The sequence below is a fragment of the Rosa chinensis genome, chromosome 1 (assembly GCF_002994745.2).
Source record: "Rosa chinensis cultivar Old Blush chromosome 1, RchiOBHm-V2, whole genome shotgun sequence".
Taxonomy (NCBI): domain Eukaryota; kingdom Viridiplantae; phylum Streptophyta; class Magnoliopsida; order Rosales; family Rosaceae; genus Rosa; species Rosa chinensis.
In genome coordinates this window covers 1,722,167-1,749,555 of record NC_037088.1, presented here as the reverse complement: position 1 = coordinate 1,749,555, position 27,389 = coordinate 1,722,167, and the positions used below count along the sequence as shown (strand labels likewise).

General features: G+C 38.2%; 2 protein-coding genes across 6 annotated transcripts; both read right to left on the bottom strand.

Annotated features, from left to right (window-relative positions):
• Positions 1-19,379: 19,379 nt before the first annotated feature.
• On the bottom strand, positions 19,380-27,045 carry LOC112191603 (disease resistance protein RPV1). Of its 5 annotated transcripts, XM_040512743.1 has the most exons (12): positions 26,751-27,044; positions 26,147-26,636; positions 24,950-26,042; positions 24,510-24,815; positions 22,667-24,427; positions 22,164-22,318; positions 21,409-21,672; positions 20,951-21,083; positions 20,681-20,792; positions 20,341-20,531; positions 20,036-20,186; positions 19,380-19,935 (listed from the first exon to the last, which is right to left on the bottom strand). In XM_040512743.1, exons 2-6 carry the CDS (start codon positions 26,626-26,628, stop codon positions 22,250-22,252), a joined length of 3,711 nt encoding a protein of 1,236 aa, XP_040368677.1. In that variant the 5' UTR covers positions 26,629-26,636; positions 26,751-27,044; the 3' UTR covers positions 19,380-19,935; positions 20,036-20,186; positions 20,341-20,531; positions 20,681-20,792; positions 20,951-21,083; positions 21,409-21,672; positions 22,164-22,249. The 5 variants fall into 5 exon arrangements, with proteins under 5 accessions (XP_040368677.1, XP_024186742.1, XP_040368668.1 ...); XM_024330974.2 differs by having other exon boundaries at positions 19,380-20,186; positions 20,278-20,531; XM_040512734.1 differs by having other exon boundaries at positions 19,380-20,186.
• LOC112191607 (G-type lectin S-receptor-like serine/threonine-protein kinase SD1-1) lies at positions 19,727-21,679 on the bottom strand. The gene is made up of 4 exons (XM_024330988.1): positions 21,409-21,679; positions 21,025-21,083; positions 20,398-20,531; positions 19,727-20,186 (listed from the first exon to the last, which is right to left on the bottom strand). Exons 1-4 carry the CDS (start codon positions 21,677-21,679, stop codon positions 19,727-19,729), a joined length of 924 nt encoding a protein of 307 aa, XP_024186756.1.
• Positions 27,046-27,389: the final 344 nt, after the last annotated feature.

Genomic DNA, 27,389 nt, shown 5'->3' with positions numbered 1-27,389 from the left:
TCTTGGAGAATTGCCGCTTTTAGAAGTGTAGAGCCACTTTGGTTTCAGTGGAGTTCTCCGATAAGGTTTCAGAGCAAGAGATGGCTTCAAGCTTGGCAGATAGTGTTACTCAAATGTTTTAAGATGTGAGTTCTATTAATGGCTTTTGATGCTTTGGAATTTGTTAGATGCATTTGTTTGGGTGAACTCTGATATTGCTGTTTCTAGATAGATTGGGAAATTAAGGTTTTTTTTGCCCCTTGATACGAATGGATATAAAGTGTTTTGATGTTACAGTTAGTGGTGGGGATCATAATGTACAACATTCAGTTTCTTTAGGCAACTGAGCCTTGCTATTACATACAGAGAAATATATGGAAAAGCGTAAGATTGACGATAGACTGCTGCAATTTTGTAGGTTGATAAGGTGAGCAATTCTGACAGCAGAATAGAAGCAGAAAAGAGATGAAGTAGTGAATTATGGATTCATTGCTTGCTTTCAGCATTTTTTTGTCTACATTGATTCTAAACTATTCATTTTTTTCTGTGCAAATTTTTTAGGCGACAGCTTATGGATTTGCCAAGCTTGCAGATTTTGGATTGGCAAAGGTATGTCTTCTGTTCCTCTGTGCTATTCTATATTTTTAATAGTTTTCACAATCATTTTGAATCTTTTCTCCTAATAGTATTCGCTGTGCCTTTTTCCAGATAACCACCAAAGTAAATGAAATTCAATTTTTACAGGGACTACATTCTAGATGGACCCTGAGGTTTGCCTTCACACATATAAAATTCCACTGATAAATTTTTACTTATTTATAAAATGGTTGATTTGATAGTGTTGTATGGTTTTGTCACATGTTACTCTCTTTCCTACTGTCAATGGACATATTTGATACTGCCATTTTCTATTTAGGTCAAAATGACATTATTCCACCCCCTCCCCCAAGTTCTTAGCAACTTGATTTGTGATGAGTAGATGAGCTTTAATTTAACAATGTAAAATTTAGTGTTTTCCATGTATTGATCATTTTATGATACTCATGGTTTTGCAATGGTTAATTATATGATGAGTAGAGAAACTAATACTAGAGATTGTGGTGCCCGATGTTAATGGAAATAGTCAAGTTGACAACTATGACTATGGAGATCAACGATTGCAGCAAGTTGTCGAATCTAAGTATATCATGGAGAATCCTTTTGCATAACTGGTTCATTTGAAAGTGCAATGAATGTTATGTATGTACTGGGTTACCATTGGGTTGTTGGTATTTAGCCTTCATAAGTTATTTGAAATACTGCTCTATTCTTTTGTAACGGTGTCAAAAGCTCCTATAACTTTTTTTTTTTAGTGAACAAACTCCCATGTATTGATTTTAACAATTTTTTTTCAAATAAGAGTTGAAGGAAGTCGACATCATGTGTGCCTCTTCAAACTAGGGTTTAGTCTTAGAGTTGTAATAGGAGAAGGTTCTAGATTTCCTAATTATGTTCGGATTCTATTGCATTTTGTGTACTCAGTAAATCCCTATATATAGGGCTCCTATTATCAATAATACTACTACAATTCTCCCATCAATTCTCTCTGCAAATCATATTTTCCTTAAACACTTTATCAACAAGAGCCCTAACCCTGAAACAAATAACCAAAACCCTAAAACAAGTCGAAACCCTCAAACCCTAATTGCCTCAGCCTCCCAACTAGTAGCCCCCGACCCAAGGAGTCCGGAACCGGCAGCAACACAATCAAAACCGGCCGGAAACTTATCGAACCGGCCGCTGGAATCCCCAAACCATCCGCTGTGATCTCTCCACCGGTTCACCACCTTCCAGACACCCAATTTCCACCAAATTTTGTCAGCAGCACCGTCTCTGTCCTAGGATTCAGGAATAGGAAGCAAAAGTCTAAGAACCAGTCCAGAAGTCCCTAAACCAGCCTTCACACCAACTGATCCTCATGCAGAAAAACAGGCAGAAATGACTTTTTGCCCAGTTTTTCCTGTTTCGGCCAATACCAATTGCCGCAAGCTCCTATCCCTAGCTAGCCATACCGCGTGCTGCCCCTGCAGTCTTTGCGCACCCATGTGCCTCCTTCTGCCCCTGCAGCACCGCCGCATGCACGTTGCATCCTCCTCCTCTCACCTTTCCTCTCGTTCCTGTGCATATCAGTCTGCTTGCATGCCCCAAAACGTCTAGTTTGGGATATCTGATCAAAATAATTTCTTCATCAAAGTTATTCGTTTCTGTCTCTTCTATCTAACCTCCACATTTCAGCCATATTCGAGTTGTTTTGAGACCTGTACACCATTAGAAGTAGAAGCTGTTCAGAAGTGAATCTGCTCCGAATTTCAACAAGTAAGTTTTTGTGATTAAAGTTACTGCTTTCTTGTCTTTTAAATTTCTTTATTTGCTGCAGGATTTGCAATATACGAACATAGGTTTGATTATTTAATAAGCGGAATTGTGGGGATTCATGCTGAACGAACTAAGAGCGTTCGTAATCAATGAACTAAGAGTGTTCATAATATTTGGACTAAGAACGTCCGCAAGCATCAAATTGTGACCATATTAAACATCAATGTTTCGGTCTAAATCCAAAAATTATTGGAAATCAATTTCTAGGTAGCATAGCTCGGAAATCTTATTATTATTAGTTTTCGTGGAAGTTTAGCTCCGAAACTAATTCGTTCTTGTTTCACCTTATTTCAGGATATCAAACTCGAACATACTCAATTTTGTTCCACTGGATTATGCAGGTAAAAGATACCTAATATGGGCTCAGGATGTTGAGCTCCACCTTATTGCCCGTGACTTATTGCATACAATCCAAGAGCTTTGTCATAAAGGAACTACTCCAGACCCTCAAACTAAGATCGACAATTCTAGGGTACTTGCCCTAATGATGCGTCACATGGATAGGGACCTCAAGTTTGAGTTCATGAATGAGGATAGCGCTATAAAGCTATGGCAAGCGCTTCGTGAATGTTATGGCAACGTTCGTCACTCCATCCCTCCGAATTTAGAAGCAGAATGGCATGATCTTCGCTTCTCTGACTTTGATATAGTCATACAATTTTATTCGGAAGCTCTCCGCATCATAGGAATGATGTGCTTCTGTGGCAAGACGATCACAGAAGAACAATTGATTGAGAAAACCCTCAATACCTTCCCTGTCTATGCTATGAGGTCCTGTGATTTATTTCGGACTTATATAAATGCAAGACGAATCACAAGCTTTCAACAACTTATTGAAGCTATGGAAATTGCTGAAAGGCAAGGCAACAAGCTTATGAGAAGAGAAATTGATAGGCTTCGAGATAGCTATACAGAGCATCGTCCCATGGCTAGAAAAAGTCGCCATAGACGTCATGATCCATATGATTGAAATACTCATGAAGGTAGTCGCCAAAGGTGACAATCATGCCACAGTAGGAGCCGTGACTTTGAGGGACGAAGGGTTGGAAACCATAGAGCCAACGTTGGCCATGGTCATAATTTTCCAACACCTCCGGTCCTAGGGACCATGCACATTGCGCCAATGCGCCTCAATCAAGGGAAAATCTTTTTCATGGTGTTTATTTCTGATATGGAATGTCTGATTAATGGACCTAAGTTTGCAATGTACCTAAAGAGGTAGCAGCCTCATGGCAATCATGACATCGAGTTCAAGAAGACATTAAATCTGGTGATGAAGAAAAAAAAATGCCGCAGATTTTTATTATAGTCTTTTATTTCCAAGAATTATGTAATGGCAGTAATGACATTTTGTATTAACTCTTTCTCTCTAGGCTCACCTAATTAAGTATGATGTCTAGGAAAGTAATTGAGATTAGTGGTACTTAAGAGAGCCTCGCTCCACCGACATCTCTTCCTACTTTCCTGGTTATATTTGATTGGAGTAACCGAACGGATTGAGTGACTACAATTTGTCTAAGTTTGATTTCATTTTGGATTAGACTTTGGTTAAAGAAATTTTGATGTAATCATTGGCTATTAATAAAGTGTTGATTCTTTTACTTAATGTCCTGGACATACCTTAATTTGAACTTTATTATTTGAAAGATATAAGAGCCAATGGTTTTCTTGTGGAAACACATTGTGAGAATGGACAAGAGTTCCTTTGCATCACCTCTAATGACTACGGACATAAACGAGGATTAGAGAAACTTATGTGTCGCTCTAGTGGATTGTATGCAACCACTATTCGAGTTATTGAATCCAACCATGTCATGAGAGACAACTTATGAGATTTTGACATATATAGGCTTTGGCACGACTGTTTGGGACACCCAGGTCATGATATGATGATGCGTGATACTAAAGACTTCACACGAACATCTCTTCTTCAGAACGAAGAAAAGTAAGAATCAAAAGTCGATTCAAAGAGAGCATTGCACAGCCGCCGCACCTTGGGGCGCCGCTGCCATGCACCACCGGCCGATCAACGCCGGCGCCGTGATCCCCCTGCGGTAAAATCATGGCTTTGACGTCATGTATGGAGACTTGGCTCCTCTCTCTACTTCTCAAAGTAAATTGTGACATTGTGGCTCAACCAAAACCTTTATTGGTTAATTATAAGGCCAATCTTTCATTCTATAAAGCCTGTTTTTTTAAGGATCACAACCATCCTATGCAAAGGATACTAAAGAAATAATTTCATTCTTACAAAGAATCCAAGGGGATTCTGTGGATCGACTCAACCAACTTGCGGACTGCTCAGATGTTTTATGCTGTTGGTTGATATGCGGACACGCCAGTCACGTGTCGCACTATCATCCACTCGTAATGCTACTTAAGATGAACTTCTAACCCAAATCATATGGCTAAGGGCTCACTACCCGGATCATCCCGTTCAGTCAATTCGACTTGAAAATGCTAGAGAGTTTACATTGAAAATTTTCGATGACTATTGCATATCATTGGGTATTGATATCAAGTATCATATTTCCATGTACACACCCAATTGGTCTCGCAAAAAAGTCACCATTAAACAACTACGATGGTAGCCCGGACATTGGTAATGTGCACCAATATTTCCACTTGGGTTATGCAATATCGCATGCAGCTATGCTAATTTGTCTATGACTCATAGCAGCCACTTAACTTTTATTTGCGTTACAGCTAGTGACTGGGTTCGAGTCTAATATCTCGTACTTATGCATATTTGAGTGTGCGGTTCATGTGCCAATTGCGCCACCACAGCGCATCAACATGAGTCATTGCAATGAATGCATATATATATATATATATTTGTGTTAGACATGAGTCTCCAACTATAAGTCCGCTATGTATAACCCTTGACAGGCAATCTCTTTTTTCGTTGGATTTGAGGATTGTCACTTTGATGAGACAGTCTTCCCATCGTGAGGGGGAGATTAGAACATCAACGTTCAACAGGAACGACAGGAATTATCGTGGTCGGTCCCCACTATGTCTCATCTTGATCCCCTAAAAGTGACGAGATCACATATACCTACTGCAAACATGTCTGCAAGGATTAATGTCCCCACAGGAGGACATGGTGCCACCCAGAGGAGATGGGTACGGCACCACTACCATGGATGGTGGTATGGTGACGCCACAAGGTGGCATAATGGTGTCATAGGCCATGGGTTCCGCTAGAGAGCATAGGAGACCCATAGGTTCGATAGATTCTCGCCCCAGGAAGAGAGCGAGTTTGGCACAACTTGATCCATTGATCATTGATACTCAAAATCCGTCTCATGAGAATATTCTGGATTGTGGTTATGTCCAAGAGACATCATTGGGGGACGCCTCAATGTTAGAACCAAGTCCTGAGAATATAGAGATCTCTATGAACTACACTAGTGTACATGGGGACGTGGAATTATTAGGACCAATGACACGAACCTTACTCCGTTGAAGAATGCCAACGTAGAGAAAATTGGGCTAAATGGAAAGATGTGATCCAGGTTGAATTGGATTCACTAACGAAGAGGAAGGATTTCGAGCCTGAGATGCCAACACCTCCTAACATAAAACCTGTTGACATTAATAGGTCTTCGTTAGATAGCATGATGAGAAAAAGAGATGATAATCTTGCCTTATGGCGCAAGGCTTCTCACAAAAAGCCTTGGAATCGACTACGAGAAGACATATTCTCTCGTAATGGATGTCATTACACTCCACTACCTTGTCAGTTTGGTAGTTTCCAAATAACTGAACATGTAGCTTACGAATGTGGTCACTACGTATCTCTATGGGAATCTAGATACGGAATATAATGAAGGTTCTTGTGGACTTCATTTACCCAAATCAAGTGGCTCTTGACCACGGAGCGCGTTTGCAATGAGGATGAAATGCTCACTAAAGTGACTACTTGATTGGGAAGAGACATGATGAACTATGCCCTTGCGTTATCATGACAAGTTCTTGATTTGCAATTGTCATAGTTTATGTTGATAAACATAATTGGAATCCTTGAGAATTATGGAAAACCGCTGAACACCTGAAATCTGAGTTTGAGATGAAGGACCTTGGGAGAACACGGTTTTGTCTAGATTTAGAACTTGTATACCGTGTCAATAAATGCTTTGCATTTTGATAAAGTCAAAGATGCACTCCCATGGTCGTCCGTAGTCTTGACCCTAAGAGGGATACGTTTCGTCTCAGGGATGATGACGAGGATGTGTTAATTGGCAGAAGTGTCTTACCTAAGTGCAATAGGCTCATTACTATACTTAACACAATACAAAATCGGACACCTCATTTGTTATGAACTTGTTGGCTAGATGTAGCCCTGCACCAATGCAACGCCATTGGACTGGTATAAAGACAATCTTTCGTTACTTAAAATGTACGATAGGTATGAACTTGTTCTATCCCTGCACAGAGAAAAGAATGACGGAAGAATGAGAATGGATCTCATTAGCCCAAGTGGCACCGTCCAAGACGCCGTGATCGGCAAAGCCACCGGCCACCCATCTTCCTCCCTTACATCAAAACGATGATGATGTTTTGATGGATTTTCCTGATGTAGGGTATCTCTTTAACCCTCCTAAAGGTCGCTCCCAAACGGGTTATGTCTTTACCATAAGAACCACTATGATATTTTGGAGGTCTACAAAGCAGACTCTTGTTGCTACTTCCTCAAATCATGCAGAGATTATTGCTTTACATGAAGCCGTGTGAGAATGCATATGGATAAGGTCTGTAATTAGACATATTCGAGGAACTTGTGGTTTGAAGTCTACCACAGATGAACCTACATGCATTTATGAAGATAATGCAGCTTGTATTGAGCAAATAAAATTAGGTTTTATCAAGGGCGGCAACACAAAGCATATATCGCCTAAGTTCTTTTACAATCAGCAACAACAAGCACTTCTAAATATTGTAGTGAATCAATTCTGATTTGAGGATAATGTAGCAGACTTATTTACTAAGTCGTTACCTAAATCCACCTCCGAGAAACATGTGAAGAGCATTAGATTGAGAAAGTTATCCGAACTCCCATGATTGTAGAAATTAGGGGGAGATATTGACATCAGGGGGAGGTATGATGTCTACATGTTCGATCTCGAGGAGTAAAGGACGTGTTGTGCTCTTCTTGTCCTTCGACCAGGGTTATTTTTGTCCCACAGTGTTTTTGTTACTTGGCAAGGTTTTTAGTGAGGCAACGATCAAAGCGTCATCACCAAGTTTGAGTGGCACAAGGGGGAGTGTTGAAGGAAATCGACATCATGTGTGCCTCTTCAAACTAGGGTTTAGTCTTAGAGTTGTAATAGGAGAAGGTTCTAGATTTCCTAATTATGTTCGAATTCTATTACATTTTGTGTACTCTGTAAATCCCTATATATAGGGCTCTTATTATTAATAATACTACTACAATTCTCACATCAATTCTCTCTGCATATCATATTTTCCTTAAACAATAAGGCCTTTCACAGCAATATTTAATTATTTTTATAGGGAATCAGAAATTGAGAGAAATGCTGCTTGTTTTGAACAAATGAAGCAAGGCTACATCAAAAGCGACAACACCAAGAATAATCAGCAACAACAGACTCTCCTCAAGATCAAGGTGAACTAGGTTCGATCTGAGGACAATATGGCAGACTTGCTCACTAAGTCATTGCCTAAATTCCACTTTCGAGAAACATGTTGGTAGCATCGTTTGCGGAAGTTATTCTAACTCCCATGACCGTAGTCATCAGGGGGAGATGCAGACACCAGGGGGAGATGTCTATATGTTTCGAGACCATACGTGAAGGGTGTGTTGTGCTCTTTTTCCCTTCGACCAAGGTTATTTTTATCCCACTGAGTTTTTGTTACTCGGCAAGGTTTTTAACTAGGCAACAAGAAAGCACCGCGTTTGGGCAACACAAGGGGAAGTGTTCAAGGAAATCTCTATTCTGTGTTTAGCCCAAACTCTAGGTTACTTGACTTAGTGGTAATAGGGTTACATTAGAAGGATTTAGATCCTCATTCAATGTACGATTACTTTCTTTGTATAATTCAGACTTTATGCCTTGTAATCCTCTATATGAAGAGGCCCCTATTATCAATGAGAATACACAGCAATTTTCTCTCAATTATGTTTCCCTAAAACAATTCATTAAATGAATCGGTCAACACTTGAAATTATGACCGACCAAATTTAGTTGGCATGCGGGTCCCATAAAATGTATACGTGGCTCTTAAGTCAGCAAAACCAGGTAAACTCTGAGAATGACACATGGCGATATATGAAAGGCCCGTCAACAATAAACAAATCTGCTCCGACTAAATCAGTTGATATTAAGACGGATCAACCGAATTAAATCAATTGACTCCAGGTAAAATCAAGTATTAAATATTGTCTGCTGATGGTATTTTCAAGTTGAAGGTCTTGATTTTGATGAAACCTTTACCCCGGTTGCAAGACTTGAATCTGTTCGTCTTCTCTTTGCTATTGCATGTCATTTAAGGTTTACTCTTTTATCAAATGGATGTGAAAAGTGCATTTTTAAATGGTATTCTTCAAGAAGAAGTTTATGTTGAACAACTTGCAAGATTCATAGATCCAATCCATTCTGATCATATGTATAGACTTAAGAAAGCTCTCTATGGGCTTAAACAAGCCTCTAGAGCTTGGTATGAGAGACTTTCCTCTCATCTTTTTGATAAAGGCTATGCTAGAGGTTCAATTGACAAAACTTTGTTTGTAAAAAGAACTTCTCATCATTTAATTCTTGCAAAAGTTTATGTGGATGACATTGCTTTTGGGTCAACTTCAGATACATTGATTAAAGAAGGGACAATTCCTTTTTACCCAAAAATCACATGTATTGTGCCTACTTGCACCAACAAGTTTGTATTGTGCCAATTTACACAAATCTTAGAGGAAAAAACCTATAAGGGTAGTCTTTTCTAAAGTAGTGCCTAACGTGTCCTATGCTGACTTTTGGGTCTAACCTTTGCTTTTTCCTAAGAAAACTTGTTCAAACTTTTTGAAAGAAATAAAACTAGCCTTCAACTTGCCCATGTTTTTCACCTAACGGCTCCCTGCCTAATGGTTACTGCAATAGGCAGAATCACTGCTGCTTATTTCTCTCTGAAGCTTAAGCAAATCTTTCTAAGAAACAGAAAGTATAGGCCTAAAACTAGTATAGGATTGAGGCTAACAACATATATAAACAAACATTTAAATATTGCAGAAATATTGACAAGGTGGATGAGCAATCTGAAATTATTTATTCAAACATAATTAAAACTAAAATTCAGAGTCTTATTCTCAGGTAAACAGCTAAAAAGCTGTTTAACTATCCATGAGACTGATTTACATATACTTACTTGGAAAGAAAGTACTTCCACACTAGACAAGAAGGAAAGAGGCAGACTGCTACTATGGCTTTCTTATTTCTTAAGAGAATATGTTTTCTCTTCAATTTTCTAATGCCTTACAACTGAACCTAAGGCTCCTTATATAGAGAGCGGAACTCAAACTAGAATTCAAAACATAAAAATGTACAACACAACTCAATTATTTTCTGCTCCCATGAGTGCTCCTGATGATGGAGGTCGTTTGGTGGAAAGCAGATTCCTCTTGGTGAAATGTTTTTCACCACTGTCTTTTTCTGAAAAGCAAAAGCATCTTTAGGAAAAGCCAAAGCTGCTTTCGGTGCTTTTTACACCTGCTGCTTCACATGTTTTCATCTGTTTCAGAACTATGGCCAAGGACAAAAGAGTTATCATTTTCCATCCTGGCTTTGACTTCATTGTCTTCTACGTCCGTGTCTGCATACATTTTGTAATGGTTGTCACTTTCAAGCTTTTCGATCCACTGCAGACATGCTAATGAGGAGTCTATCTCCTTTCTTTTGAGAGATAGGAAAATGTCACTGCTTACAACTTCAGGATGATCATAAGCAGTAATTATGATTTTCTCTCCTGCTGCCAGGAATGTTTTTTCTGGGTCTTCTTCGATGATCTTCTTGATATAGTCAAGGGACATGGCCTTCATCCAGGGGATGCTAGAGGTAGGCTGGCCATTATATCCAACACAGGTAGGCTTAAGATATTTTCCTTGTATAATCCTCACATAATGATATGGAGAAATATATTTAACTTCACCATTTCTGTTTTGGATCCATTCTGGAATAGTTGATCTGAACTTCAACCTGAGGATACAATCATTTTTTCTGACATTTTTGACTGTATTGACTATGACGGGCGGTAAGCCCTTGAGATCATCATTGGTCTTGGTCCAGAGATTATGGACAAAACCATTTTCAACAAGCCAGAGCTTGTGTTCTTGAGGATGTTCACTCTGAACATTTACCACATATCTTCCAACATAGGGTCCAAGGATGACAAAGAGGGTTGGAGAAAATGAGGCAGAGTTCTGACTTCCAATAAGATTATAAAAGTTGAACCAATCTGATTCTTTTAGTGCTAAAACAAGAACTCTAGCACTCTCAAGATCTTCAAGATACTGGATTTTCTCTTTCTGGACAGCACTCTGTTGTATATCTTCATAAACTTCTTCAAATTGTGGTCTGGCATTCTTGTGGAGTTCTTTAGCTAGAGCAAACAAGGCTGGGAACATGAGACCACTGTTTCTTTCTTGAAAGACATATAAGAGATTATCTAAAATTGCCTTCTGGTGGTATGCTAGTCTCCTGCCAGTTCTGAACATAGGATTTGCAAAAGTTTTTAATTCATAATTAAAAATATTTATTACTTCGGTTGGAGTGGATTTGCTTTTTTGGCAAAACAATAGCTTTCAATGGTCTTGATGAGCCTTTACCGTCTGCCGTTTAAGATGGGCTAGCCAATCCTTTACCCTAGGATTGATCAGTTGTGGCTAGTCCTTTTGGACTTAGCAAGAATCTTTTGAGGATCTTTTCTTTCGATTCCTCAGCTTCTTCACGTTCTTTCTCGGATCTTCTGTTTTTGGGATTACGACCTTCATCGTCGTCTCTTCGGCTGAACATTGCCTTTTCTTTAGTCAATGCGTCTGGAAGATAATTCTTGTTACCTGCAATTGATTCAACATTATAATTATATTGGTTAAGGAATAATTGCCAGTTTGCTAGTCTTCCTCTATAAGCAGCTTTATCAAGTTTAAAATTTTTGAAATTCTTTACTCTAGCACAATCGGTGAGTACAGTAAAGGGTTTCCAGGAAAAGCTGGAGAATTTAAAATTTTTTTCTTGACAGCCAAAATTTCTTTTTCTCCGGTAGGATAATTTAATTCTGCAGGGCTGAATTTGTCACTACAAAATTTACAAATCTTTTCAATGTTAGTTCTTGGGGTTTTTGCCAGAACAACACCGGACCAGTAATTATTGCTAGCATCTGTTTGGAGAATGATTTCAATCATTTCATCATTTTCCTCTGGTTGTTGGAGAGGAGGAAGATTTTTGCAGAGAGCTTTTATCTGCATTATGATTTTTTCATCATCTTCTGTGAAGCATCATTTTCTCTTGGAACTTGTTTTAGGAGATAACATTACTGTTAACTCCGAGATCTTGGAAATGAAATCTCTCCCATAATTAATGACTCCTAAGAATCTTTCTAGACTTTTAGCATCGAGAATTTTATCTGGAAACTTCCAGATCTTCTCAAGGATGTGTGGTTGGAGTTTTATCACTCCACTCTTGATGTTTATTCCAAGGAAATCAACTTCATCTAGGATAAAGAAGATTTTCTTTTCTCCTAAGATGATTCCATGCAGAACTATCAGCTTTACAACCTCATGGAGGTGTTTCATGTGTTCTTCTCTGTTTTTGGAGAAGATAAGGATGTCGTCAATATAGACAACACAGAATTCAGCAACATGGTTGAAGATGTTGTCTATTTTTCTCTGGAAAATCGAAGGGGCTTGTTTTAAGCCAAAGGGCATTACTAACCATTTGTAATGTCCTTGTGGTGTTCCAAATGCAGTGAGGGGAACACTATCAGGATGCATCTTGACTTGCCAAAACCCGACTTTGCATTGAATTTTGAAAAGACTTTAGCTGCTCTGAGCTGATTGATCAAGTCTCTTACTTGAGCAATTTAATAACCGTCTTTGATAGTCTTTTTGTTGACATCTCTATAGTCAATCACCATTCTAGCTTTTCCTCTGAGGTTTTCTGCATGATTTCTCACGTAGAAAGCTGAAGCATGATGAGGGCTAGTGGATGGTCGAATTAATCTCTTGTTCAGGTGATCTTCGATATCTTTCTTGAATTCTTTTTGGTCTTCCTCTTAGTAGTGAGGAATGGTTTTGACATGACAGATAGCATTCATATCATGTAATCTTAATTCACAAACCACTGAGTCTTTTTCCCAAAATTTCTGAGGATCGACATCTATATTATGTTCGAGCATTTTCTTGATTTTATCAAGAGTAGTGATTTTCTGAGATTCAAGGTTATTCTGGTAGTGCTTGAGATTATGCTCATGGATGAAACTAGCTTCTTCATCTTCACTAGTTTCTTTTTCTTCTTCTTCTTCTTCTGAAGATTCTTCAACACGTAATTCTTCTTGTTGTTTGATTTGGAGCACCAGCTCAAATTTGGGTTTGTAGGGTTTATGATTACCACTATTCTGTTGCGATCTCTGATATTGTGTAGTAAAGTTTGGACCTACTACACTTTTTGCCTGGGTAAATCTATCTGCCCAGAACACCTGTTCTCCTTTTCTGAAGCATATCGCTTCTTCATCTTGAATATATCTTTGTTGGAGAATGAAATCGTTTCCCAACAAAAAATCAGATACTTGGCCTTCTGATTGCCAAAGGGTATTGATGATAAATGTTCCTCCACCAATGGTGATATGAACATTTCTAGTTACCTTTTTCATAGTGAGGTGACTTCCATCAAACTGGACACTTGATGCTATTCTTTTGCTATCTTCTTTCCAGAGTTCATCTGGAATTGCAAATCTTTTTGCAACTGTAAAGCCTGATCCATTATCTACAAATGTATGTAGATGATATTTCTTGTGATCGGGGAATTTTAATCCAAGCTCTATGTAGTTGTTGTACCTACTAGTAGAGACGATTTTGATTGTTGAAGCTCATTTTCTTGAGCTTGTTCCTTGTGGTATGAATGGTTTACATTCTTCTGGAACATTTTCTGGTGTTTCAACCAGTTCAATATTTTCATCAATTTTTTCTTCCTTTATTTATGAGGAAGATGGTTCCATGATTTCTTGGAACAAGGTTTCTACTTTTTTCTCTTTTTGTTCAGAGAAATATTCTTCATATTCTTGTTCAACCAATTGGCTGATAAGGCCATTCTTGTTTTTTTTTTCTTGCTTCAGCTATGAAGCATTTTTTGTGATAAGTCTTTTTTGACTCTTCACAGAACATAGGAAGTCGATTCTTTTCATGACATAGGCAGTAGTCACAAACGAATGTAGCAGGGTTCACCTGATGAGAAGACATTATTGTTTCTGTCTTGCTTTCTTCCCAGTTTTTGACTTGAAGCACATTCATCTATCTGGATTCTAAGTATTCTTCTTCATAATCTAATTTAGAGTCAGATAATTCTTTTTCTTCAGACCAAGCAGAGTATACTGACCTGTCGTCATCTTCTACTATTTCGTAGCCTTTCATATGTCCAGTTTCTACTATGGGCTCGTATTCTTCAAATAGAGCTTTAGTAGACCTTTTACCCTTTTCTGGGCATTCATTAGCATAGTTTCCTTCAGCTTTACATAACCAGCATCAGCAAGCTTTCTTGCCTGGTTGTTTATTCTGATGGTGATTCTTCTTTTTCTTGAAGAATTTCTTTTTAGGATCTTCATCATGTTTCTTGAAATTGGAGCTTTTCTTAAACTTCCAATTTTTTCTGTGTTCAGGTTTTTTGAACCTCTTTGAATAATGATTCTTTTTTTGAAACTTGGATTCATGACATCCCCAGTTGGTGGACATATCTAATATTCCGTAACATAAGTTTTCTACTCATTTGAGCTGTTTCTTGGCCATTTTGGCTCTAAGATTAGCTTTGCATTGTTCTTTTAATAATTGTCGCATTCTGTCGGCAATTCCTCCAACTAAAAATCTTTCAATTGGTTTTTCAGCTATGCTTTCTCTCACAGCTGTTCTCCATGGCACAGGGAGTTTCCTGTGTAACAGGTTGACTAGATCAGTGTTTTCTAGTTCACCTATTGTACAGTAGTATTCTTGAAATTCATTCAAGTATTCTTCAAAATATCTCATGTCACAGATTTTGAGAGCATAGATATTTGACTTGGCCGTTTCTTTGGCATTCTCACTCAGATTTAAGAGATCTCCACATAACTAATTAGGGCTGGGATCGGTTCTGTTTTTGACTTTTTTTGCCAGAACCGAAACCGAAATCGAAATGTTTTTTCCGGTTCAGTGTGATCGCTTTTTTTTGCCGAAACCGTTTTGGAACCATAACCGTATTTTTCGGTTCGGTTATAGCCTGTAACCGATTCCTGTACAGAGCTGGGAATCGAAGGAATCGAATTGGGAATTGGGGAAGTGATGAAGATGAACTGGAAATCCCGATTCGGGATGAAGTCATGAAACTATGAAAGTGACTTTTCGGTCAGTTAATGTGTTGAGTCTAAGAAATTGAGGAAGAACCTGGGGAAGAAACTGAAACTAAAATGGCCAATTGACTTGGGGGCTAGAGCTGGGTTTTCGAAACTGAGGAAGAACAAGTACTGAAGGTCTGAAACTGGGGAAGAACAAGTATTGAAGTTGGATTGGGTCTTGTTTGATAGAAAGAGAGAAGAAATCAATCAAATCAACATCCTTGGTATTTGTTTATTGTTTTTGGGTAAAAAGTATGGGCTAGTGGGTATTGTTTCATTATTTTTGGGGTAAAGAGGCATTGCTGGTCGGTGGTCTGGTGGCTTTGTTTTAATTGGTTGAGTCTCTGAGGTGAAAAGGCATGATAGTGGGTATTGTTTTATTGTTTTTGGGTAAACTTCTAGTGGGTATAGTTATTTATATAGGCCTGGGTCTATATTTCGGTTCTTTCGATTCTTGCATCAGACGCAAATTTAGAACTGAAACCGAACCGACAGACATAAAACGGTTCGGTTCTTCCAAAATTGACATCTTTCTACACAAGAAACCGAACCGAACCGGCGATTTCGGTGCGGTCCGGGCCGGTTCCAACCTGTTCAAAAATCCCAGTCCTAGAACTGATCGTACAGAGGTGTTGCAAAATCATAAGGAGATTTTGAATTTTTTATTTCTTCTAGCCAGCTTATTCCTCTGGCAGTTTCTTTGAAATATTAATAATATTTCTTTGCTACTCCAATAAGAGTAGTTTCATAGTACAATTGCAAAACAACAATCATCAATTTGGTTCAAAATTTACAGAGATGATCTACTCATATATACCTAAAAATTGAACGGTTAAGATGTGAATATGTGATTGAAAAGTAGTCAAAATATGAAAATCCGTTCCTTTGGTCTTTTCTAGGGATAGGGCATTACACCAATTTTTCGATCATATTTTGACATCTCAACCGTTCAGTTTTTAGGTCATAATGTGTAGATTGCTTGTGCAAATTTTCAGCCAAATTGATTATCATTAAGGCATTCAAAATGACGATTTAAGTTTATAAGTATGAACGGTTCAAGTTTGACAGATTTGGTTCGTCCATTGATTTAATCTAGTTTGATACCTTAACGATCACCGATTTGGCTGAAAATTTGCAGAAATGATCAACACATTAGGACCCAAAAATTGAACGGTTGAGATGCCAAAATGTGTTCGAAAAGTTGGTCTAATGCCCTATATATATACAGATCCTATCCAGAGCGGAGTTCAGCTCTAAAATTACCGAGTGAACTACGAGTTTTGAGTCACTTTTAGGTCACAATCAACATCTCGATCGTTCAGTTTTTAGGTACTAGTGTATATATCATATCTGCAAATTTTCAGCCAAATTGATGATCGTTAAGGTATCTAACTCGCTTAAAACAATCGATGAACTGAATCTGTCCAACCTGAACTGTACTAGCTTTAAGACAGTTATCAATGCCTTAACGATCATCAATTTGGCTGAAAATTTGCAGAGATGATCTATACACAAGTACCTAAAAACTAAACGGTCGAGATGTGGATATGCGACCTAAAAGTGATCCAAAACTCGAAGTTTACTCCGTAATTTATGTATGTGTGTCTATATATATATATATATATATATATATATATAATGCAAGAAATGATCCATGGGTACCGAACTTTGGGATCCGATAGTAACATAGTACATAACCAAAACATAAAAGAATTATTGATGTAATACATATTCTTTATGTCAACTTCATAGCCACAAGTGAGGATCTGCATTGTAACCAGAAGTCTTGCACCATTCGCGAGGGTCATTGGTATGAACAATGTCAGGAGCTGGGTATGATGCTCTTTGATGAAAGTAGAGGCGAGCAGAATCTAAACCGAACCTTTAAAAGCTCCATCACTCACTGATAATTGAATAATGGCAGCAGAATACTGGGCGGCCAATGATTGTGACAAAGTTGAAACAGATAGTTTGTAAGAATCTGATGGAAGGCCTTCAGAAGGTACGAGATCAGCTAGCTTCACACGACCTAGAGATGGCAGGCCACTACCTGCCATAAATTCCTTTGGAATACTCCCTACCCGACCATTCAAAGAATCATAATTGAGTTCAGTTGGTATTGTAAGAACCTAAAACACCATTCTTTTCTTCTTTCAAACATCAAAATATCGATCTTTATACATGTAAAGATAATCCTAAGATCAAAAGTCAGAAAATTCAAGTGATATTCAAGTGGTGAAAGGTAGAAGTAAATGAAATGCAGATTTCAAAACTACAGCTTCAATTCTATAGGAGTAAAATCTAAAAAGTAGTCTTTCTTGATACATCAAAATGAAAACATTGGAAAAATTCATGGGGCAACGTTGACCCTCTCCATTGAGCTTTATCCAATTGTTGCAATGTTGGGTTTGATAAAAGAGATATAATTTAGCAGGATGAAGCCCAATAGACGAATTCACAACCATTATCAAACCAAAATTAGCTTCAATTTAGAGTACCCACTAAGTATTTCAATTCCAAAGTGAAAAAAACACTGGGCAAATGGGTTTAAGATGAGACATTCGCAATTCTTAAAGGAAGCACAAGGAGAGGGAGAGATAGAGAGTAAGAGAGAGCTGACCATGTTAGAATGAAATTGTTGCACTAGTCAACCCAGAAATTGCAATTCAAAGGAGATTAGGGTTTTTGCAAAGAGAAGAGAGGTTCTCTGTTTTTTTTTTTTTTTTTTGAAATAATAGAGGTTCCCTGTTTTGATAATGGAAAATGGGGGAGATGGAAATTTTGGATTTTGAAGTGAGAAAAAGAGTTGGCAAATGCCTTCTCAACAACTGGCGGTGGCTATTTGGTAAAACCGTGTAGTGTCACAACTACATCACACTGAGTGTTCGAAAATACTTGCAGTGCTTTTTAATCCAAAAATTTAACGTGCAGAATGAGCACAAAAATTTACCCAAAATGTGTTGTTATTTTATTTTATTATTTTTTCCCCTACCAATCACAACTAAGAGTAATAATAATAATTATACCAAAATTATCACTCTCTTCGAAGCAAAAACTCGAAAGAAACTTCGATTCGTTTTATTTAACACATAAAGAGACTTGAATAGATGATCAACCGAACCTAATGTTTCGACCGTCCCACTAGAGACCGTTTGATTCTCCAATCACATCTCATCTCAATATGACAGTATTTATGAGTTTATGACCACCATTGAAAACTATTTTTCCAAGGTTAAAAGCACCGGGACAAAAATTATGAGATGTTATCAAGCTAAAGACATCTAAAAGAAAGTATAATGATTTTATTGACATTGAAGATGACAAGGATGAGGGCGACCATATTGAGAGCGTTCAAAGAGAAAGTAGACAGAAGCATCGAAAGGTTGAGCATTCCCCGTTTGCAAGCTTGGAAGAATATGTCAATATGAGAATGCAAGCTTTGATGACATAAAACAAGGAGGTGACTTGGACTTACCATTTTACATGTAACAAAAGTCTGATGGAGTAAGACGAAAAACACATTAGTAAAAGTTGAAGGATTACAATACCGAATTGAAAGACTAAAGTAGTGGAATAGGTTTATCCTATTGAATACCACCACTACATTATCAAAAATTTTCACTATATGTTTAGGGTGTGGCTATATCCACCCTACTAAATACTTATCACACCCTACATATGTATTTTTATGATAATAATCCAATTTTACCCTTTGAGTATATGAATTTTGAAAAAGTAAATAATAATTCAAGATAATAAAAACAAACAAGCCAGCAGCCCTATTCGAGCAACTCACCCTTAGGCCGTCATCCAGCAACCCAAACCTGTGATGTTTGCCGCAACCAACAACGCTGACATCATCTCTCTCTCTCTCTCTCTCTCTCTCTCTCTCTCTCTGTGGGAAACATTCAATTGAGGCATTCAGTTTCCTAATTTTGTGTGTATCAATGGAGAGGTTGTTTTAGTATCGTTGCGAGATTAATATGAACATATTTTTCTTCTCTTGGTTTAACTGTGTTATTGAATGTATGAATGTACTCTCAAGTACGTCGTAACAACATAGTTGTCTTGTTAGATGGGATCATGGAACAAAGGGAGGGTAATAGCTTTTTTGTTGCAGAAACAAACACAAAATTTCAAGGGATACGAAAACGCAGAGCTTTTCTATTGGGAAGGGACTATTTGACTATTTACATTTTGTATCTTTTTCACTTCATTTTGTTTTATTTTTGATTGAATTCAAGGATAAAAATGGAACTTTATAGTCTAAAAATTACGAGTACTATCCAATTACCTATTGATCGTGAGATATCTCCTTCCAATGTTAAATGAGGTTCAACGTTCAACTATCCACATAAATAAGTTGTAGAAAATGTATTGTAGTAAGTGTAGCTTTTGGGATATAAGAGTAGCAGTCGAAGTTTCAATTGAAATGGCTGGTTAGGCATCCATATACAGTTTTACAGAGTCATTTACTAAGAGTTGGCTGGTTCAACCCATTGGTTAATTCAGACTCAAATTGGTGCCAATGAGAAGTTAATAATTAATTAGGCCTAAAGTGTTAACAAAAGTCTGTGATTGTAACTCATCTTTCAAATGAGCCCCAATTCATATCAGAGGAAAGCAAGGGGATGAAGGGCAGAGAATACTCAACATGATATCAACATTCATTGAGCCCTCACTAGTGTAACAGTGAGTTCATTAGCTGAACATTCTGTAGCCTCATCTGTAGAATCTTCAAGTTCTGTCAGATTCCAAGCTTCTGAGGTTGAGGCAATGCACCTTCACCACTCAATATTAGAACAGCAGCTGGCATACTCGGCCTATCTTGTGGTTTTTGTTGCACACATAGAAGACCTACATGAATCGGTCGCACAACTTCATGTAGAGTGCTAGAGTCCTCTACCGATGGATCAAGAAGTTCGATGGACCTGCCTTCTATGAACAGCTTCCATGCTTGAAAGAAGAAAACATTCACTTTTACTGAATCTATAGAAGAAGAAGACGAAGAATCAAGCAGCAATACATTTCTTTCAAGTTGACAGTTGTAGCTCACATGTCCAAAAAGGTTGCGATTTTGGCCTGGATGTGAGAATCCTCGGTTTCTCTTCCCACTCTCTATCTCTAACACCAAAACTCCATAGCTGTAGACATTGGATTTTACCGAGTAGAACCCATCAATTGTGTATTCTGGGGACACGTAACCACTGTAAACCAATGAATCAGGGATTAGTTTGTAACAAAAGAAAACAAAAGAAAGTAGACTAAGACTAGTTATTCTTTGGGGTATGTACTTACTATGGACCAATAAAACCAAACATAAAGTTGTCAGTGATCAAACCGAAAATAAAGAAGTCCAACCTTTTGTTGGGAATGCATTTGTAGATCAGCATCATTTCATCTTATTGAAAGCAGCACCTTAGAAGCTTCGCTAGATTCCTGTGCTGAAGTTTGGCAATATGTACAACCTCATTTTTGAACTCATTAATTCCTTGCATAGAGTCTCTTGCGAGCCTTTTCACTGCTATTTCTTGTCCATCTTCCATCATACCCTGAAATTCATCAGTTCATGTATATTGTGACTAAAATTTATGCTCGTGTAGTCTTCACAATTTACTTGCACTATGTAGTACAATTATCCATCAGTCCAGGTTAAAACCAAAACTACATGTATCAAAATGATATGATTGTCAGCTTTTACCTTAAAGACAGATCCGAAGCCACCTTCTCCTAGTTTATTACATTAACAACAGTAGCCAAGTCAAACAATGGTAATTCCAGATTTTCTTTGTGGCTGCGGCTCAGTTTTCCTGCTAAAATGAAGTGAAGGTTTTTTCAATAAACTTCTACATTAAAAAAATGGTACAGCTCCTTTTTCATTATAAAATCAAATTTATAATCAACAACTCACTACAAAACTCAACTACCTTCACTGGAAAACGGAGGGATCAGAAGAGTACAAACAACTTACCATCTTTCTTCCAAACGTAAAAGAGCAGAGCTACGCCCAGTAGATAAAACAAGAGTGCTAGCTACGATTCTCACTTTCTTCACATTGGATTTAGCAGGTTTAGCATTGATTTGGGTACTAGTCTCTTCATTATCTATGAATGAAATTTGAAAGAAGAAATTAATTTGAGTTAAAGACTAACCAAAAAAGAATTCTGTAATGTCTATCGTCCAAAGAATTTAAAAGAAGATTTTCTTAGTTATATCACAGTCAGTTAAATGACAGAGCTTCAGCTAATTTGTTAAAACATTTGTTCTGTTTTGACATCATTTTGTGCATATATGATCATTAAATGCATAAATCACCATCGATCAAGTGAATACCTTTAACCATATTCTTATTGGAAGTATAGTGTTCTGTTTTCCTATTCTAAGTTGGTATAAAGTACCAAGTCTTGAGGAATCAAGATGATTTCATACCTTGCTCTGATGCAGCTAATCTTATATGGATATCTTGCCCATTCTCTTTCTCAGTTAAATTTCTTAAGTCAATCAGATCACCTAACCACAGCAAGCACCCACTTCTTCCTTCCCTGATATTGGAATTTGCATAAGCTGTACAGGAGCAGTTCTTCATACACAACATCTCACATTCCTTGAGGTTCAGACTTGTGTTAAACCAGGATTGTTTGGTGCTTGGCAATTTGATCCCAGTGTACTTCTGGAATGGGATTAAGTTGGCACCTGTCATTTTCTTATAATTAGCTTGCATAATTCAGATTTTGACTTGTCTTTGTCAGACTTTTATTAGAAGATAGACAATTGTAGCATTATTTTGGTCAAACTCTGTCTGCAGCTAAAAATCTCTATCACATCACCATTCTAACTACAGTAGCAGTATTGGCAACTTAACTAGAAACCATGCAGGCTTTACATGGATACATCACTCGATTTCTAATTTAGTTGAGTACTGGTGTGAGGGTAGTTGGATAGACCAGTGTTGACTGTCTCATTTGCCAGCAGGTTTTTATTAACACAAAATGTGCATATCTGAGAAAATTATGTATGAATGTCAATTTATCAACCAGCAGAAAACATGAAAGGCCAAGGATAGAAGGAAAAAGATCAAACACAGGTAGCTTTAAGAGCATATCTTTCCCTAGTCAGGAGTCTGTGCTTGTGTGATCTGTGCAGATATTGTGATTATAGTGATAGGCATAGGTGAACATTTTTACCTTGTCAAAGTCGCAGCAGAGCCAGAGTCAGACTTTACAGCTGGCCTCCTCACTCTTATTTCTCCTTAACTCCGTTATCTCAGGTGTTACGTCAAACACCTTTCCGGTGAGTTGGCTTTGATTCCTTCCAACGATCTCAAGCCTGTCGCTTGTGACTGTAGTAAAAGTATTTGTCATTCTTAAAATTATGCAATCAAACCATACACGTTCTTTATGAACCCGTAGTAAATCTACAGCATGAACCATCACAACTGAATAATGCATTGCCAGATTCTTCTAGTACTCTTGCTATATGCATTTCTTCCTCGTCGTTAACTAAGAATTTATCACATTACAAAGCTTAATTCACAAAAGAGCTAGAAAAAGAAACAAATCAAGTTGGGGTACGAAATTGAATTTCCACATGCTTTAGCCACAACAAAATCCAAGTTGTTCTGAGGATAAGCTAAGCAGAGCCATAAAATGTAAAACAAAGCTATGAATTTGAGCGTGAGAGTACATACCACATAAAATGGCATATGAACGTGAATTTTTGACATGATGTTGATTTTCCTTTTACTACTCTGGGGAGGTAGTTGGTCGTTATATTCTTCTATGAAGCTTGCAGTTCCACTTCCACTGAGTTCAGACTCATCCCGTCGTCTCTTAGTTTTGATGATGATATCTTCTTCTTCTACTGCTTGTTTTGGTTCCATAACTTCATCTTCATCAATGCCTCCAAGTAATTTTTCAGTCTCTTGGGCATACAACAAGGAGACTCCACACCTTTTCACCCTCACAGTGGAGGGGTCAAAGAGATTTCCTTCTTTTGGGGTCTGAATAAAATTTTGGTACAACTTGAAGTCAAAAGAGGCCTCAGATGCTTTTATCCAATCCTCACGATTGATTGCACTTTCTAATCGAACAAATTTAGGGCAGAAATACCACACGAACACATGATCTGAATTGATGAGAATAGCTGGTATATGGAGGGCTTCCCAACAAACTTCGTGACTATTGTTAGTTTTGTGATGGATTTCACAACCAAAGTAGGAATAATTGCCAATATCGGGTGGCGTATAGTTGTTGAAAGCAACCACAATGCATAGAGCGTAACCGAGGAAGCCTTGATGAAACGAATGAGGAGGAAGCTTGATATTTATCGAACATCCCTCACTTTGATACCTCATCCACTTTGGAATTTCATTTCCCGGACAAACAATTTTAATCCGACAACGTTTATTGAGGAGACGTGATGCAGTTGCAATTCGCATAACTCTAAGCTGTGCATAAGCCATTATGTTGCTCCGTGCACTCTGATCCAATTTCACGCAATTCATAAATAAAAGTTCCTCGAATCCTTCAGAATGGTTGACATATTGATCCCTACCTTGTATGGGTGCAGTCCTCATCGAACTTGAGACTGTCTCTAGTGCCGTGCAGCCCTGTGCATCAAACAGTTCTAGAAGCCATGGCAGCGTCGGTAAAGACCCAAGACTCTTGCAATTTCTCAAGTCCAGTCTCTTCAGCCCAGAAGGTAGCTCGACAGGCAGAGACACAAGACTCTTGCAATTTGTCAAGTCCAGGTACTCCAGCCCAGAAGGTAGCTCGACAGGCAGAGACCCAAGACTCTTGCAATTTCTCAACTCCAGGTACTCCAGCCCAGAAGGTAGCTCGACAGGCAGAGACACAAGACTCTTGCAATTTGTCAAGTCCAGGTACTCCAGCCCAGAAGGTAGCTCGACAGGCAGAGACCCAAGACTCTTGCAATTTCTCAACTCCAGGTACTCCAGCCCAGAAGGTAGCTCGACAGGCAGAGACTCAAGACTCTTGCAATTTCTCAACTCCAGGTACTCCAGCCCAGAAGGTAGCTCGACAGGCAAAGACTCAAGAGAGCGGCAGCCATCTAGACAAATATTTGGGAGCGAATTCAACCTACAAGTGCTGCTTGGAAGATTCTTAAGCTTTTTACATAGTTCAAGATCCAAATCATGAAGCTTCTCGAGAGACCAAATTGATGAAGGCAATTCTTCTATTGCAGTCCGACTCAACCCTAAGACTTCCAGATTGCCTGGCATCTCTGGGAGAATTTTGAGATTGGAGCAACCATACAGACTAAGAAAAGTAAGCTTGGCAAGATTCTGAAACGATGAAGGAAGTTGAACCAAACTTTTACAACCCCAAAGGTTAATGCTCTCGAGATTTGGACTCTCAATCAGAGCTGAAACATCAGCCAGGTGCTCGGAGAAACTAAGATCGATACGTTTTATGCTCCCAAGATTGATCTGTAACAAATCAAAGGCAATTAGTGGCAAGAGTTATATTTTCCACACCATTATTCAAACACAAGAACTAAATTAAGCAAACCTGCATGCCTTTATTCCAAAGTTGCTCAAGTCGGCTGTTGCGCATATCAAGCTCGACAAGATTTTCTGGAGAAAACCTCGATGGCAGAGATGTCAAAGGATAGAAATTCCACCTCAGATATTTAAGGGCCTCAGGGAGAAACTCGAAACCTGGAGGAAGGTGCAATTTGTTGACACCCCTGGTGTACGAGCATGAGTATAGATCTAGTAATCTTAGCTCATGCATCTTTTCGAAGGATGCAACATTCACGTATAAATCTTTAATGAGATCCATATTCATGGACATGCACTCAATGTCTTCAGTACCCTGAAATCAATGGCAAAATATATATGAGCATACAGTAGAGAGCAAAAATGATTTCACTAAATTTACTTAACTTTTATAGAAAATGAGATTTTGCTTGGTCTTTTCTTTTTCAATAGAGTGTATTCGGCTCTTACCGTGTTATTTGTCAGTACGCGACGAACATCATTTGCAAGCCACAATCTACTGCGTTTTTCACGAACAATTTCCCAACCCATTTCTTGTATCAAATCATGCATCGTAAGTGTTGAATATTTACCTACGGATATGAGGGACATATCAACGAGAATTTTTACTCCTGCATTGGCACAAAAACCACAGGCATCTAAAATTCTTTTTGCCTCATCAATATACTTCCCTTTGTGATAACAGGCGATATCGAGAAATATCTCCCTCTCATTTTCTTCTAATCCATCATAACTGAACCTCAATACATTCTGGATTTTTTTGTTAGGAAATTTTTTTAATTTCACTAATTCACCTTCCCAGTCTTCTTTGCTCTTGCAATGACAGAATATTACGGAGCCCAAGATTGTAAGAGCCAATGGATTGCCCCCAGCATAATCTACCACCTCTTTTGCAAAAGTTGTATAATCACCCGGGGGAGACTTATTTCTAAAAGCTATCAAATGAAAGAGCTCAAGAGCTTCATCATAGGCTAATTCCTTAACCTCATATATTTTATCATTATCAACACTATTCCTAAATATGCGTTTATTTCTGGTTGTTACAAGTATTCTACTTCCAGGGCCAAACAGATTGCAATCACCTCTAGCTAAAAGTTCTAATTGGGAAAACTCACTCACATCATCAAGAACAATGAGGGCCTTTGTACGGCGAAGCCTCTCTCTTGCAAAAGTTGAGACAACAGATGAAGTGGCCATACATAGATTTCCTTCCTTCAGTAGTTTACGAAGAATCTGATTCCACAAATCATTTAGTCCATGTTTCGCCTCCGACTCCCTAACATTTGCAATGAAGCAGCAAGCTTCGAATTGAGAAGAGAGATGAGCAAATACAACCTCAGCAATGGTGGTCTTACCGATACCACCCATACCCCAAATACCTACAATCTGGACATCCAGTGAGCTGAGACATAATAAAAATTCAACTCGTTGAATGTGTTTTTCCATTCCAACCAGGCCCTCTAAACCCCGTGCGATTTGCAATTTGCAATTCAATTTCGCCAAAATGTCATTGACCACAATCTTAACTAAATCAGACTCCGGCCTGCCATATACATATGAAAGACAAAGTAGTTAGTAAGTGATGCAGTAACACTCATAGCCATAATAGAAGTCACAAATGGACGCATGAGTTAATGAATGAGTTACCTAATTGTTTGGGAATCAAACCCAGATATATTGGCTGCTGTTGTCAAAGCCTTTCTCCACCTGAGCACCTTGTCCATTGAGTCCTTGAAACGTTTCTCATGTTCAACAAATGCATCCGCATAACTCCCAAATTGTTTGCGTACGGCTGATGGATCTACGCCGTAGAAGATGGGTATAACAAACTGTTTATCTCTGCATTTGAGTATGTGCACAAGTTCTTCCAAGCACCATCCAGAAGAAGCATAGTTTTTGGAGAAAATGATAACCGAAAGCTTCGATTCACTGATTGCTTTGAGAAGGGCAGGTTCGATTTCATCTCCTCTCTCCGAATCGTAATCTATGTAAGTTTGGATTTTGCTCCGACGTAAAGCCTCATAAAGATGGCTGGTAAAAGTATTCCGGGTGTCCTCGCCTCTGAAACTAAGAAATACATCATATTTCTCCCGAGGAATGATAGCAGAGCAAGAAGAAGTAGCAGCCATATTAAAGCCTGAAGATCAACAAGTCAAAATAAGCAAACCTTTCCGATGAATACAAAGATTCAGAATGCAAAACAGGTGAGTAATTGCACAGCAAGACTAGTGTTCTTAGCAGTTGTACTAACCTGGTTAGAACTTGGACGAGTAAATATATCAATAGACACTTCCCAATCAGTTTTTCAGCTCTCTTTCTGCCCTCAGCAACTTAGCTCTTCTATTTTGAATAAACTTATATTCTTCACCAGAATGAAAGAACACCAAGTAAAAAACCTAAGCATACATTTTCCAGGAAAGTAGTCAGAAGTAAAAAGCTAGCACAGAGGAAATTTCTCTACACTTTCGGTGAACTATCTTTCAATCATTCAAAAAGTAGACGATTCAGAGGCCACCATTATTGCTTTCACCAACTGTTCAAAATGAAGCATTCCGTTGAAGTGACTTATCAAACATAGCAAAGGCATCTTACACACTAATCCACGATAGTGAAAGTTTGGTCCACTCCACTGGCTATCATGCATAGTACAGCTTTCAAGTGTCTACCACCTAACTTGAGACATCTGTAACTTGGTCTCGGACTTCTTAGCCATTGACTCAGACTTTGAAATACTGTAGCTATAGAACATTTTGTTGAGACTTCATTACAATTAGAACCTCACTCAAACCCAAGTGTTTAGAAAACATTCTCGACTGGAATTTCAATTAAGTTGAATACTGGTCGCTTTTCCAACACTCAAGTCTCAAACAAGTCGAATGTGTTTTCAGCT